The sequence below is a fragment of the Humulus lupulus genome, chromosome 3 (assembly GCF_963169125.1).
Source record: "Humulus lupulus chromosome 3, drHumLupu1.1, whole genome shotgun sequence".
Lineage (NCBI taxonomy): Eukaryota > Viridiplantae > Streptophyta > Magnoliopsida > Rosales > Cannabaceae > Humulus > Humulus lupulus.
The window spans coordinates 105,062,848-105,079,514 of NC_084795.1; the positions used below are offsets into that span (position 1 = coordinate 105,062,848).

General features: G+C 39.2%; 1 protein-coding gene across 2 annotated transcripts; it reads left to right on the forward strand.

The window, feature by feature from the left end:
- Positions 1 to 14,045: 14,045 nt before the first annotated feature.
- On the forward strand, positions 14,046 to 16,250 carry LOC133823031 (myb family transcription factor PHL8-like). 2 transcript variants are annotated; one of them, XM_062255602.1, is made up of 6 exons: positions 14,046 to 14,644; positions 14,744 to 14,820; positions 14,919 to 14,976; positions 15,077 to 15,152; positions 15,253 to 15,322; positions 15,419 to 16,250. In XM_062255602.1, exons 1-6 carry the CDS (start codon positions 14,527 to 14,529, stop codon positions 16,037 to 16,039), a joined length of 1,020 nt encoding a protein of 339 aa, XP_062111586.1. In that variant the 5' UTR covers positions 14,046 to 14,526; the 3' UTR covers positions 16,040 to 16,250. The 2 variants fall into 2 exon arrangements, with proteins under 2 accessions (XP_062111586.1, XP_062111585.1); XM_062255601.1 differs by having other exon boundaries at positions 14,074 to 14,644; positions 14,919 to 14,994.
- Positions 16,251 to 16,667: the final 417 nt, after the last annotated feature.

The following is a 16,667-nucleotide window of genomic DNA, read 5'->3' on the forward strand; positions in this document are numbered from 1 at the left end:
GTTGTAAAGGTGTTGGCAAAAACCTCATTTCTTGTAGTGTGTACTAAAGCACAAATGCTTATTAGGTATGTTTATTGCCTATGAAATTGTTATATGCGATGTTTGAGCTAAAATGCTCATTAATGCTAAGAACTTGTTGATATTATCAATATGGAAAGATAATGTTGTTACGGCTATCTCAAAGATTCACAGATTTGAATTATTGATGCCCAATTCCTAATTTTGTGATGCTGAGAATATTTGCAGGCATGCTAGAAGTAACAATTGTTGTAACATGACTAGGATTATGAAATTATGAAGTCCTCTGATGGATAGTGTTACCGTAAGATTTCACCAATGATTCGAGCGCCTGAGGACCCTCTAAAGGAAGACGAAACGTCCAAAACTTCTCGGGACTTACTCATTCTGGGGAGGCTCTCAGGGGGTTATCCCCTTACGAGGAGCCTCTCGAGGGCGTGCTATCTGAGCATCGATAAATGCCACATGTTTTCGGGACACTCGTAACAACAACGCATATGACATGTCATTTTTGTGAAAAAATACGCATAACATATTTCATTATATTAAGTGTTAATCTTTTATTGTTTGTGTTACGTGTTTTCGCTAATTGTCTTAGTTTATATGTGATATAGGTTAAGACAAGGATTGAATGGGCCAGTGAGTAGTAGGATATGGGTCGGCGGTAAAGAAAAGCAGGTGTTTTGTAATTAAATAAGTGATAGCTCACTCTGATATATATTTGAAAAACGATACAGGTGTTGTTTGGTAACACTTAAAAAAATAGTTTTTTATTTAATTAATTAAAAATTTGACAATTAAACATAAAATGTGTTTGATAACTCTATTTTTATTTATTATTTTTTTAAATTTTAAAAATAAATTTTTTTCACTTTCAATTTTTTTTTAAACAGTTTTCAATTTTTCCTTTCTTTTTTTTTTCTTCTCTTCTTCAAATCAACACCATATATTGTTAAACAAAAAATAAAAATAAAAGTTATCAAACACGTTTATTATTTTTTTTTTTAAATAAAAAACAAAAATAGTTACCAAACATATTTTTATTTTTTAAAAATAAAAAAATAAAAAAAAATAATATTTCTATTTTTGTGTTTAAAAAATTCAAAAACAAATTTTTTACGAAACGAACCCACAGTTAATAAGTTTTTAATTATGAAACTTTTTGTATGCAAAGGTTTAAAAAGTTTTATAATTATTTCGTGTTTAAGGAATAAAAACATATGAAAACATTTTTCATAAGTTTTTATTAATTGTATATAGAATAAAGAAGCGAAAAAAAAAAAGGAAAATTAACAAGTCTATTGTCATACATACATATAAATATATATAGGGAAATTCTCCTTTAGGAGCTTCATTTTAAGCCCCACCGGTAGGGCTCTCAGTGTTCTTAACCAGTGAACAGTTTTTGATGCGATTTTTTTTTATGACCGTGTATATTGTACCTATTTAGAGCATTCTGCAAATTTTCAGAAAATTCCGAATAGTTTACAGTACTGGAAACTAAGTTCAAACATGTTGTTGCATGCGTGACTAAATTTTTTATGCGCATAAAAAGTAACATGTTTGAACCCAGTTTTCGGTACTGTAAACTATTCAGTATTTTCTGAAAATTTGCAGGATGTTCTAAATAGCTACAATATACACGGTCATAAAAAAAATATCGCTGAAAACTGTTCCCGAGTCGAGAACATTGAGAGCCCAACCGGTAAGGCTTAAAGTAAAGCCCCTATAGAAGAATTGTCATATATATATATATGCTAGTTACAAGCAACGTACAATATGCATTGCATGTTTGTTTTGTTTTATTTATAAAATTAATTATTTATTTTTATTAAGTTTATATTAATATCATATAAATTTCAAATAAATATCTTATTTTAATTAAATAATTTATTTATTTTTATGTAAGATTATGTTTGTTCTAGTTTTTGAATTTGAGGATGACAACAAGAGATTATATATATATTTGTGGATGCAAAAAATCCACCAAATAAGAAATCTCTAGTCCCTGATTAGAACAGAGGGATAAAGGCCACTTAATCATGCAATTGGACTCGAGCCTATAGGCCCTTTTTTAATACAAGAGATTGTCTCATGAGAAATGTGGATGCTCGAAATTCAACAGTTATAAAAAGGCCAAAAGCGCGTGATAGGCTCCCATAAACGCCTCGTGGGTACGCACGATATGCTACGGGCATATCGTACCAACTGTTTTAGGGACCCATCTCGCGCCCATGCACAACACGGCCTCGCGTGCCCCTGCATCACGGCCTCGCGCGCCACCAAGGCCCCGTACCACGGCCTCGCGCAGCCACGCCCGCACACCAGGCGGCCTCGCGCCCCAACAGGCCCTCGGCCTCGCGCAGCCATGCCCGCACACCAGACGGCCTCGCGCCCCAGCAGGCCCTCGGCCTCGTGCAGCCACGCCCGCACACCAGGTGGCCTCACGCCCCAGCAGGCCCTCGGCCTCGTGCAGCCACGCTTGCACACCAGGTGGCCTCGGGCCCCAGCAGGCCCTTGGCCTCGCGCAGCCACGCCAGCAGCATCAGGTGGCCATGCGAATGGGGGCACGCGTCAAAGGGCCTCGCCCCCAAGGGCCACGCATACCTAGTGGCCTCGTGTGCCTCGCCTTGCGCACCGGCCACGTCAAGGGCCTCAAGAGACATAGCCTCCACTAAACACCCTTCGGCTATATACCAGGGGCCTCGTAGTGTGGGGGCTGCAAAGTGATGGTTTCACAATATGAGACCCTCATCCCATTTGTAGGCGTCATGCTTCATCACACACGCAGCAGGCCCCGTTGAAGAGGCCTTACCTCTCTTCCTGAGGTAAGTGCTACCAACGACGCACCACTCTCCCTATGAGTCACATGAGATGAAGAGCAATAGGAGAGACCCAATAACTATTAGGTATGGAGCCAATAGTGGAATAGATGACTGAGTATATCGTTCATGTCAATACACTAGCTTCCCTACACTTAGTAGGACGTGGAATAGCCTTGAGCAGATACATGCCTTGGAGAGGCGAGAATAACCATCGGGTACATAGTACCCGTACATGTACGGGTGCATGATGTACAACCATGAGGAGGACAGAAGCATGACCCTGACACCTGTATCACACAGGTAATGGAGGTACGAATTTGTACAGAGAGTGGAGGCACTATATGCATGCCTCTGACTTTGTACCAGGCTGACACTATGATCTTCTGCTCCACCACTCTTCCCATACCACTACAACCTGTGCTATTACCCTGACAGTGTACTTATGTACTATTTTGTCCCAATGGACCACCATGTGTAACGACCCAAATTCGCTAATAATGCTTAAGGGCCTTGATTAGTGTGCCAGGAGGGCAGGTTGGGATTTATGTGTGATTTTATGAGTTAAATGCATGGTTATGATTTAAAGCATGTTATTTGGCTATTTGTTTAACTGAGGTGCATGGCTATGTTTACTAGTATGCATGTAGGTCTGGATCGTGTTAGAAGGGCGTAATTGTAATTTTGGCCATGTTGGGCATAACTGTATTGATATGTGATAATTTTATTCTGTGAATTGTACCACGTGGGTGTGGTTTTATTATTGTGATGCACGTGCCGAGACGGTCCTAGAGAGCTAGTTAACTTAAGAGTCACAACGGGATTTCTATACCCGGCTCGGGAGGAGCCTAGGGGTACTTTGGGAATTTTATGGTTAAGTTGAGATTTAGCGGGTAATGGTTATTGGAGATTTAGTAACCTGGGTAACCATTAGTTACTGCTGTGGGTAACAAGTTTTAAGGTAAAAAGTGATAGAATTGAAATGAAGTGTAAAGACTTAAGTGCCCTTTGAGGTTTAGCTAAGGAGGATTAGTAGGAAAGGGTAAAATGGTCTTTTGGCAAGGGTTATAGACAAAATTCAGCTGGGATTTAGGGGGGTTCGGTTTGGGCACTTATGTTCACTTGAGGCATTGATAGAAATTGAAGAGAAGAAAGAGAAGGAGAGAAGAAAGCTAGGGCAAGTGAAAAGAGAAGAAGAGGAAGGGAAGAAGGGCTGAAGTGGGGAGCTTTTTAGGGTGGATTCTCCACTTTTGGTAAGGATCTTGTGCATATTTTATGTTGATTTCTGTTTTAACTTGTGAATCTAAAGCTTGAGTTAGTGTGGTTGAGTTTTTGGTTTGAGTTGCTGAAAATAGGAATCAAGGGGTGGATTCTTGAGTGTATTGATGTTTTGGTCTTGTATCTAGTGCCTATAGGTTGTTAAGTTGTTCATATGAAGCTTGGAATTGAGTTTTGGGGTTTAGGTATTGGTTTAGGGTGATTTGGAGAGGTTGAAGCTCGGGAAAACGCGAAGGAAAAACCCAGAATTCTGGGTCTGCGAAGGCGTGCCGCGACACAGGTTTTTCGTGCCGCGGCGAGGGAGTCCCTGACTGATGGGTGCCGCGGCACAAGGCAAATTTCAGGTTGACATTTTTGACAATTTTAGGCCTTTGCTCCGGGGGTTCGGGGGATGTCTCCAGGGTGTTGTTTTAAGGTTTTAGAGGTCCCGAGAGTGCGGGATTGGTCCCGGGAAGTGGTTTTGGGTTGATTAGTATTGAGGGATGTTTCTTGTGTGTTGTGACTAGGTTGTTGGTGAGGCTCGTGCTAGAGGACCGTGCTCGCGGCTTTAGTGCATCAGGAGGCTCGGAATACAGGTAAGAAAGCTATAACACCCGTAGGATAGGGCGTGGGCCCATAGTGTGATTGCCGGGCATGGCCCTATATTGCATGTTGCATGATGAGATGATTGCCGGGCATGGCCCTATATTGCATTACATGTTAGGGTGCAGATTTAAATAAATTGGCATTTTTTTGAATGTTGCTTGATTTATGCTATATATGATTATAATGAAATGAACGGCAAAGGCCGAGTGCGGCGTAGGCCGGGTACGGCATTGGAGCCGGAAGTAACACTAAGCACATGGGATGCTTATGGTCAGGGCGGGGCCCGGGACCCAGAGGATATGTGTGAGATCCTTGCGGTGAGGACCGAGACCCCAGGCTGCGGTAAGGGTTCTGGGGCGCAGGGCCGTGTTTGCTTAGTCTAATGGTTGACTTGTTTATCTGTGGATTATCTGATATGATTAACTGTATATTTTGCATATGTTATGAATTGCTTGAGTTTTCTTGCTGGGCTTCGGCTCACGGGTGCTCCGTGTTGCAGGTAAGGGCAAAGGCTGAGTCAACCAACCATGAGTACGGAGAGCGTGAAGCGACGCGTACATGTTTGGCCTGCCCGACTGCTTTGGTTGGGGGTTTATTCGAAAATGGCTGTAATAATCTATGATTTTTATGATTAATCAACTGTAAAATTATTTCAATATGTAAATAGTTTTCAAACTTTATTTTGGGATCCCAAGTGTTTAATACTAGACGCTTTTTAATGAAACGTCGCATTTTCAAAGATTACAGCCCTAACTTTTAATTAGTCACACTTTTGTTTCAAAACCTCGATTAGCGAGTTCATTGCACACTGTTTTTTTCTTAAAACTCACTTAGTAACGGCTCTAAGGAAGTAGGGCGTTACACCATGTATAAGGGGCCATTAGAGCCCAACTATAAAAGGAGCTTGACCCCTCAGAATGAGGGGTTGGAAAATTCATTGTAAGCAGAGGCTATTGAGAAATATACCAAGACTTGCTCCATCATTTATCTGTGTTTACTTTTCCTTAAAGTTTATTCTCAGTTCTTATATAAACATCACCTGACTTACCTTTGAGTTTTCCGATCTAATTTCGTTGACGAGATTTCACCGTCAACAGTTTGGCACCGTCTGTGGGAAGGACAAGCATCAAGCCAGTGTTCTTCCATCACTTCCAACAAAGAAAGATGCTAAGACGTTCAAAACGCCTACGGAAAATACAAGAGGTTGAGGTTCACTGAGATGAAGTAGAGCGGAGGTCCTCCAAGAAAGACCCCCCTCCGTCCGAGCATGGAGGTGGGCCAGAAGAACCTCTTCCCCCAGGGGAGGAGAGGGAAGCATCATCCCCAGTTATCCAACCCGACGGAGGTCATTCAGAGCCACTAGTGTATCCATTTAACCGGCCCTGGTTGACCCCATGCCCAGGCCACCAGGACCCTGGTCCCTCGACGCACTGGCCAGGCAAGGGTCCCGGGGTACGCTCGGTAAGCTCCAGCTCAAGGACGCGCTTCTACAAGGATGATATTCATGAGTTGCATAAAAAGACTAGAAGGCTGGAAACCATGATAGAGACACATGCAGGAGGTTTTAAACGACCTACTGCAAGGGAAGTCAAGCATACCCCTCCCAAAGTGTAAAGGGAAGGAGTATGAAAAAGGGGAAAACACTGTCCCCATAGACGATGGGAGAACCCAACTTTCCACCAGTAAAACCCCCCATGCAAAGTACCATGGGGGACCTAGGCCGACGAAATGTCCCCAGGAGCATAGGCAGAGAGAAGATGATGGTCGTAAGAACGAGGCCGAAGTCCCCTCAAAAGAGGCACCCCCTGGCCTAAGAAAAGAGCTCCATGGGAAGAGGTCAGAAGTAAGACATGCACCCCGCGCGATTCCCCCAAGGAACACGACCAAGGCAAGGGATCAGCCCAAGAACCCGCAAGACTCCTTATGCAAAAAGAGGAGGGGACTAGACACCAAAATGCGAAGCCCTCGGGGCAAGATCGCCACTGCGCTTGGGGGGCACATGGATGACGAAGAATTCGACCGTGACTCACCCTTCACAAGGGAGATTCAGGCTGAGCAAGTGCCCACTGGCTTCAGAGAGCCTCCCATGACTCCGTACGAGGGTACGATAGACCCAAAATATCACATAGACTCCTTCAATAACTTGATGAGGTTAAGAGGGGTCAACAACAAGGCAAAGTGTCATTGCTTTGTCATTACGCTTAAAGGAGTGGCGTACAAGTGGTTCAAGAGGTTAGGTCCAGGAACAATCGAGTCATGGCAACAATTCTCTGATGAATTTCTTCAGCAGTACCATGCAGCCTGTGATTACGTCATGCCAACTACCGACCTCGCTAAAATAAAACAAGGCGAGAATGAAAGTCTGAAGGACTACGTCCATAGGTTCAGTATGGAGGCAACAAAGGTGGGAGATTTAACCAAAGCGGAGCTCAAGATGGCTATTACAGCCGGAGTTCGTCCAGGAAGCAAGTTATGGGGGAGCATGCTCAAAAGAGAAGTTTCGAATTTGGATGACTTCGAAAGAGAGCACAGAAGTACATAAGTGTGGAAGAGGGCCATAAGAACTTCCATGTCGAAGAAAGCAAACCTTCCTCTAGTGGCCATACTACCAATACGTCTGGAGATTCCATATAGAAGGGGGCCTCGTGCTAGAGGGGTCGCAGACCATGTTTGAGATCGAACGAAGACCCTCTAGCCATGAAATTCCCCACCCGAGGGGAAATCACCTCAAAAGAAGACGACTCCAAAAAGGGTCTCCAAAGTAGATGCCTCCAAAAAGGGTCTCCAAAGTAGACGCCTCCAAAAAGGGTCTCCAAAGTAGATGCCACCAAAAGGGGTCTCCAAAGTAGACAACTCCAAAATGGGTCTCCAAAAAGGGTCTCCAAAGTAGACGCCTCCAAAAAGGGTCTCCAAAGTAGACGCCTCCAAAAAGGGTCTCCAAAGTAGACGCCACCAAAAGGGGTCTCCAAAGTAGACACCTCCAAAAAGGGTCTCCAAAGTAGACGCCTCCAAAAAGGGTCTCCAAAGTAGATGCCACCAAAAAGGGTCTCCAAAGTAGACGCTTGCAAAAAGGGTTTCAAAAGTAGACGCTATCCAAAAGGGTCTCAAAGTAGACGCTTCCGAAAAGGGTCTCAAAGAAGACGCTTGCAAAAAGGGTCTCAAAGAAGACGCTTGCAAAAATAGTACTATGCCTAATGATGAGAAGGACGCTTCTCGCAAGATATAATAAGCGTGCGCGAAGATATATAAAAGGATAACTAGAACCCAAGGGGTCAATATATCCTTATAGGTGCAACTAAGGCGCACCACAGAGAGACCTACCGAACCCCCTTTCGCGTGGGTTCCAAAGGACCTTGAACATGATAAATATATAAAAAAAAATAAGAATAATAGAATAATAAAAAGGAACGGAAGAGTCTACAAGAACGCCTAAAGGCCTCCCTATAGACTGGGGGGCAAGTGTGGATGCCAAAAATCCACGAAATAAGAAATCTCTAGTCCCTGATTAGAACAGAGTGATAAAGGCCACTTAATCATGCAATTGGACTCGAGCCTATAGGCCCTTTTTTAATACAAGAGATTGTCTCATGAGAAATGTGGATGCTCGAAATTCAACAGTTATAAAAAGGCCAAAAGCGAGTGATAGGCTCCCATAAACGCCTCGTGGGTACGCCCGATATGCTACGGGCATATCGCACCAACTATTTTAGGGACCCATCTCGCGCCCATGCACGACACGGCCTCGTGTGCCCCCGCATCACGGCCTCGCGCGCCACCAAGGCCCCGCACCATGGCCTCGCGCAGCCACGCCCGCACATCAGGCGGCCTCGCGCCCCAACAGGCCCTCGGCCTTGCGCAGCCATGCCCGCACACCAGGCGGCCTCGCGCCCCAGCAGGCCCTCGGCCTCGTGTAGCCACGCCCGCACACCAGGTGGCCTCACGCCCCAGCAGGCCCTCGGCCTCGTGCAGCCACGCCTGCACACTAGGTGGCCTCGCGCAGCCACGCCCGCAGCATCAGGTGGCCATGCGAATGGGGGCACTCGTCAAAGGGCCTCGCCCCCAAGGGCCACGCATACCTAGTGGCCTCGTGTGCCTCGCCTTGCGCACCGGCCACGTCAAAGGCCTCAAGAGACATAGCCTCCACTAAACACCCTTCGGCTATATACCAGGGGCCTCGTAGTGTGGGGGCTGCAAAGTGATGGTTTCACAAGATGAGACCCTCATCCCATTTGTAGGCGTCATGCTTCATCACACACGCAGCAAGCCCCGTTGAAGAGGCCTTACCTCTCTTCCTGAGGTAAGTGCTACCAACGGGGCACCACTCTCCCTATGAGTCACATGAGATGAAGAGCAATAGGAGAGACCCAATAACTATTAGGTATGGAGCCAATAGTGGAATAGTTGACTGAGTATATCGTTCATGTCAATACACTAGCTTCCCTACACTTAGTAGGACGTGGAATAGCCTTGAGCAGATACATGCCTTGGAGAGGCGAGAATAACCATCGGGTACATAGTACCTGTACGTGTACGGGTGCATGATGTACAACCATGAGGAGGACAGAAGCATGACCCTGACACCTGTATCACACAAGTAGTGGAGGTACGAATTTGTACAGAGAGTGGAGGCACTATATGCATGCCTCTGACTATGTACCAGGCTGACACTATGATCTTCTGCTCCACCACTCTTCCCATACCACTACAACATGTGCTATTACCCTGACAGTGTACTTATGTACTATTTTGTCCCAATGGACCACCATGTATAAGGGGCCATTAGAGCCCAACTATAAAAGGAGCTTGACCCCTCAGAATGAGGGGTTGGAAAATTCATTGTAAGCAGAGGCTATTGAGAAATATACCAAGACTTGCTCCATCATTTATCTGTGTTTACTTTTCCTTAAAGTTTATTCTCAGTTCTTATATAAACATCACATGACTTGCCTTTGAGTTTTCCGATCTAATTTCGTTGACGAGATTTCACCGTCAACAATATTATATGTTTAATGTAATATATATTAAGAGTAGATTTTAAATTTAAATTTCTTGCTAGTTTTTTTTTAAAAATAATTTATTGCTAATTAACAGTAGATTATATTATATGTTTGATATGATATTATTGTAATAAGTGAGTTTAAGTTTAATTAAATTTTATTTAAGTTATAAAACGTATGATTTTATTATTTTTAAATATTTATTATTGTAAAATATCTCAAAAATATCTTATTTTAATTTATTTAATTATTTATTATTTTTAATTAATTATGATTGTAAAATATCTCAAAAATATCATAATTTAATTTGTTTAATTATTTATTATTTTTAAATAATTATTATTGTAAAATATTTTTTTTAACTATTTATTTTATTTTATTTAAATTTAAGTGTTTACAAATTAATCTTAAATATAATAATATTCTATTAAATATAAAAATATTATGTTAAAGTTAACATTAAAATGATAAAAAAGTCACTAGAAAAATAAATAATTATCTATACCATTATTATATAGAAGATATATATATATATATTTTGTAATAAACGGAAATTGACGAATAAAAGTTGTTACATCATGATAATATGCAAGGCAACCCCAAATTTAAATACTGCGATTGATTTTATCAGTTGTTATATTTATATGCATTTCTCTTTGGCCTTATCTCATGAGGACATATTTTTCATGTCATGAGTTTGAAAAAATATTCCGTGTCGGTATGATAGACATGACCATATATTTAAATAAATATATGTATAGACATACTCGTTTAGGACATTGCTAAATCCTCTCTTTGAAAGAATGACACAGTTCTTACTGGCAATTATTTATTGTAGTTTTTGCGGTAAGCCTATAACACGTTTCTTCTCGAAAATGCTGTATTAATATTTAGGGAGGCCTAAGTAAAAAGCATAACCAAAACATTCGACAATGTTGAACAAGGTCACCCTCATTGACCAATGCTTTCTTTTAACAGACAGGCCTTAATTATTTGTATAACCTATATAAATAAATAAATATCACCGCCACATGCCTAAAGCCGTCTGCCCAATTGTAAATTTGTGAAGCCTCCATTTGTTATTTTATAGAAAAATAAAGCTTCCATATTTGATATCTAGCAGAGTGCATAAACCTAATATGCTCTATAAAAGCCTTGAGGGCTCACTCATGTCAACCTACAAAGAAGCACATCACATTGGTAATTATACCAATTCTCTCATAAATAACATTAGTCTTGGCTGAATTATTTGAGGGAATATTTCTTCATGATTCTGTTTTGTCACTCACTCCAAGTTGTGGGGTCTTGACAAAGATGTTATGCCTCGTACATATTCGAGATAATGCCCAATGGGGCATTGTTTAATAATTAGGCTTGTGTGTGACATTTACTGTCTGGTGAATAATAAGTGATGATAAATCTACCAAAAGAATTCACAAGTACCTGATCAATCAGACACTTCTATTTTTACAAATTATATATATATATATCTCCTTTTTCCATGTGTACTAAAATGTAAGTAAACCAAATAATCTGGGTAAGGAAGGACCACAAGGATGAAGTTTCAATGACTAGAGTTGCTCTATCTTATAACTTTTAATCATTGGTTTTTTTAAAAGTCCAATTTTGTTATGTTTTTTTGATCGATGACTTGCCATGTTCAACAGATGATTTACCAAAGCTTATATAATATATATATAGACTTAAATATATTCAGAATATTTCAAAGTAGCTTATTTTTGTCAGTCTTACTGCTATGATTTGAGCTGAATAACAATTTTTGTAATTAAACTACTAAATGCTCTAATCTTATTCTTTGCTTTTTCTCGAAGCCCACAAGACAGTCGCTTATGATAACAAAAAATTGACATATTGCTCACGTCAATATCAGTAAGTTATGACTTGTGCTGCACAGGAAATATATATATATATATATAAATATATTAATATAATTTATTATTTTGAAGTGATAATAAAAATTGGTTCTTTCTCTTGGGTTGGATGGTGACAAGTTCCTTTTGTTTTTCTTTACTTGATTCCTTAGGCCATATTCTTCTAATCTTCTTCCATGCTTTTACATTTGAGAAAGAGAGAGATCTCACTAATGGGCCCCTTTGAAAGAATAATAATCGATGATGAGGATCTTTTTTTTTTTTTTTTGTTATATGACTTTTTGATTCAGTCTCTCTCTCTCTCTCTCTAAATGGCCTAAGAATACCAGTGCCCCGTTTGGCATCATCCCAGAATCTCCTTTACCTGTTGTAGAATATTTTAAAGCAAAGGAAAAAGGAGCTTGTAAGACTAAGTATACATGAGTAGCAGCTGGTTAAAGAGAAAAGTACTTCAATTAAAAACCTTTTACTTATTTATTTATTAAACATTTGGGCCACATTCACATACCATAACCAACTTTGTCAATAATTTATATTCCTTTCTTCGAAGTTGATCAACTATAAGGTTTCTTTTTTTTTTTTTTTGGTTATAGATATAGAAGAAGCAGATGCTTAGTCAGGAAAAACAACACAACAACAAAAACAACAAGAATTTCACTACCTTACTAGTCTTGCTGTAAAACCGGCCCCATCCCACTTTGTGGGATCTACCAAAATATTTGATCTTAATTTTAGTAAAGGAAAGAAACGAAGCTTGAGGAATTAGAATGATAAAAGATGCACATTAGATCGTAGAGACAAATCTTTGTTCAATCTGATCAGCTACAGTGAACAAGTTCAAGTTCCCTCTTAACTAAATTGTTTTATTTGGTACCTACAGACAAGGGTTTTTCTTTAATGGATGTGGTCTTGCCTTTAATTGATTATCTGTTTTAATTTAAATAACATTAAGAATCTAAACTTTTGGCACCTTTGAATCGTGAAACATTGGTTATATCAATGAAGCAAACCAAATGTACATGTGGTTATGTTTAGATGGGGTAATGCTTTAAAAATCAATGATTGGATTTTGATTCCAAGTGATCAAAACTTCTTGACCGCAACCCAAGAAATCCATAGTTTGATCTTATGCAATTGACTTTTACGATTTGTTGTTGGCCATTGTGGCATCTCTTTTCCTTTTTTTTTTTTTTTTTTTCTTTCTTCTCTTATTTTCTTTTTGGGATGACAATTTCTCATCTTCACTTGCCAATCGTCTTGGATATGCATTACAGATTAAAGCAACACTCCCATTGGAATATATTTCTTTGTGACTTTTATGGAGAGCAAGTGCTGTTTGATTTCTACTCTCATATTACATTTTAAAAGAAAAAGTAGTACATGCATGATCGTAAATTATGGCCTTTTTGTCATTTCATTAGGTGCTCCCTTTTAGAGAATTGTGTGTATATGGTGATTTGCACTACTTTGCATCACATAGCACTATAAGATTAAGGTTCATATTTTTATGAGCTAATCGCAAATTCAAAGGTAAACTTTGATTTACCTTCTAGATAAATAATTATACATATATATATATGTATATATGTAATGGAACTTTGGATAAATGGTGACAATCTAACTTTTCATCCAGTCATGTACTGCCGTGTCATCCTTTCCGTGGACCCACTCCATGTCAATGTGAAAACTAGAGGCTAATTATATGATGTGTGGGATAACTTAATAAAAACACAGTCAACAATATGATTACTAATAGTGTTTCAAACAAATTGCAATTGGTGTTGGAAAGATTAGTGTGAAACTAAAAATGATTAGTATAGGAATATATTATATTAATATAAATATATGTATATGACTGATGGATGGTACATATGTGGGGCCTTGGAGGTGTATCTTAAAGCTTTGAGTAAATAGACTGTATGACAGGCTTGGGTATAAAATTCAGGGCCTCAGATTCCACTTTATTTGGATGATCCTACAAATAAATACACGGCTTTCTTTCACTTCAATTTTTACAATAAAGCATGTACTGTAGGGGTGTCATTGTATAGGAATTTGTATCTCATCTTCATTTCATTACAGGGTCTTGTTTGATTCAACCTTTCTTTTCTTTTCTTTTTTCCTTCATCTTACTACTACTTTACAAGAAAAATAGGTTATGGACTGGGTCCTAAAATCTAATGTAAGATTCTTTGATTCCTTCTTCCCTACAAAGAACAAAAAGAATCTGCCAATCACACCACACCCTCCTATAAAATAAAATAAAAAAAGAAAACCCATTTGGCTTTCCCTTTTAGTCACAAAAAAGAAATATCCATTATAGCATTCTCATCAACTTAATTTTTTTCCCCTTTCAAAGTTTCTCATGCTATTGAGAAAGTTGCACCCAATGGCAATATTCATCATGGTAGGGCAGCCTAATTCAGTAGGGAATCAAGGAGAGAAAGGGGGGAGATATATATGAAAAACAGAAAGAGAGAGAGAGAGAGAGATGTGGAAAAACATCAAGATAAAAACAAACCATACACTTTTCTTCTTTTCTCTCCTTTTGAGACTCAAATTGAACTATGTTGCTTTCTCTGTTCTTGCTGCATCAGAGATTCTCTCCACTCCTTTCAAGTCAAAGAAGAAAGAGAAAACAATTAAATAAGTAAATAAATAAATGTTAAAAATAAAAGTTGGTATGAAATGGAAGATGGAAGAAAGGAAAGAGTCACAGCTCATGGCATATATTCCCCTCTCCAACATAACCCCACTTATGTTTCCAGATATGGAGTGAGAACATAGGACAGCCCAACAACTCCAATTTATAAAGAGAACTACAGCTGCCACATATTCAAGCACCACCTCAGGAAAAGTCCCTAACTCCCTTATTTATGTTTCATTCCTCTCTATCTGTCTCTCCTGGAATACACACAAATTGTTATTCAGAATATGCAAAATCAGAATATGAATTTAGTCTTATCCACTGATGCAAAACCAAGGCTCAAATGGACTTCAGAACTTCATCAGAGATTTGTTGAAGCTATCAATCAGCTTGGAGGAGCAGATAGTTGAGTATATATACATATACATATATATATATATATTTAGAATATCTTGTTCTTCTTAGTACAAAGGATCTAACGTGTATCTTTTATAAAATGGGCAGAGGCTACTCCAAAGAGCTTGATGAGGGTGATGGGAATTCCAGGACTTACTTTGTACCATCTAAAGAGCCATTTACAGGTATTGTACATATTTTCCCCTAAAGATGATGATATCCAATCTTTTATTAAATTATAATTGAAAATCAAATTGCAAACATTTTTGTGTTTCTTATCCAGAAATACAGGTTGGGGAAGAGCCAACAGTCTGAAGCCTGCTCTGACAATAAGCAAGAAGGTAGCTTCAATGCATCAGGTTATATAGTGCTATGCTATGACAGTTTATGATGCTCAATTTTTTTTGCAACAGATGTCTGATACTGTCATCCTTGTTTCAGATTACAAAGAAATTCAGGGGAGTGATGGACATTTCAATGGAGAAATCAATGATGGAACTCAGAGTCAGATGAATGAGTAATAGTTAGAAATAGATCCCATCTTTTTTTTTCTTCTACTTTTTAATGAAAATTATTATAGAAGGAGTTCCTGTTAACAATATATTGTGTTCGATCAGAGGCTTGCAGATAGCTCAGGCTCTCCAAATGCAAATGGAAGTACAAAGGAAACTCCATGAACAGATTGAGGTAGGACCAACAACACCAATCCCAACTCAGTTGCCGTTCTTCAAAATAAGACTAGACAGACGAGTATATACCCAATAAATTCATACTTTATTTCAGGTCCAAAGACATCTGCAGCTGAGAATTGAAGCTCAAGGAAAGTATCTACAGTCAGTACTAAAGAAAGCTCAAGAAACTCTTTCTGGATATAGCTCTTCTTCAGTGGGTGTAGAGCTTACAAAAGCTGAGCTTTCTCGATTATTATCGATGGTTAACAATGGATGCCCCAGCTCTTCATTCTCAGAAATAACAGAGACAAGAGATTTAAGCTTAGAAGAAGGCATCGAAAGGAAACAAATGAGAGGCACAATGTGTTCCGTGGAAAGTTCACTGACTTCTTCCGAAAGCTCAGGGCGAAAAGAAGAGAAGAAACCAATGGATAACAATGGTGATCCCCAAAAGTCTAACACAAACTCCATTGAACTACAACTAATGGAAGTTCATCCAGAAAAGAATCCATGGAACAATGCCACAAGCAATCAAGTTAGTGGAAGGAAAAGGAATGGAAGTACCATCTCTGATGGTATTAGTGTTGAGCAGCGAATTTCTAAGAGGTCACCAAGCCATATAGACACAAATAGTAACCATTTGAGAAAATCCGGATTACTGGGAACGTTTGATCTGAATAGCCAATATCAGAATGACATTGATTCGGGTCCAAAAGCAATTGACTTGAACTGAAAAGGGACATGGAAACTCAAATGTGCACCTCCGTTGGTGTGGAAATTTTATACCAATCTGAAGTTTAGTACCAATAGTGAATGCAGCAAACTTGATTATTAAGAATTAATCTTGTCTATTACTATGTATAATGTCATGTGTATCGAACTCCAAGGACTTTTAAAAGTATATTCATATTAAACGAAAGGCAAATATATAGCGTGTGAATACAGTCTATTCTCCCTTATCTCTTTATCAGGATTTGTGTCTGTTCAGTTAATAGAAAAAAAAAAACTAATTGATAATCATGGAGTTAAGCAATCCGTCCATACTAGGCCTTGACAAAGAATTTTATGTATATATTAATTTCTAACGACATGCTTATTTATCCTTGATGAAAAATGGGATAAGAGGACTCTTTACTTATTCATTTACATGGTTGCTTACAAAATTGTCTGAATAATCTCTCCCAACTCTGTTTCTGATTCTGAAGTTAGTTATATGTTCTTATTCAATTCTAATATATAACACTTTCCTAATAATTATATACGTAATAAACACTACAAAGTGAATCATGGTATTCTAAGTTCAATCTTATATTGGAAAGTACATTCAAAGAAAAAGAATTAAGAATGAATGTGTACCGACC

What these genes read in the sequence shown, in the direction of transcription:
- LOC133823031 (XM_062255601.1), top strand. Translation starts at nt 14,527, where the DNA reads ATGCAAAATCAGAATATGAATTTAGTCTTATCCACTGATGCAAAACCA. An exon ending in ATCTAAAGAGCCATTTACAG is followed by an intron (nt 14,821 to 14,918) that starts GTATTGTACATA and finishes TTTCTTATCCAG; the next exon opens with AAATACAGGTTGGGGAAGAG. An exon ending in ACTCAGAGTCAGATGAATGA is followed by an intron (nt 15,153 to 15,252) that starts GTAATAGTTAGA and finishes GTGTTCGATCAG; the next exon opens with AGGCTTGCAGATAGCTCAGG.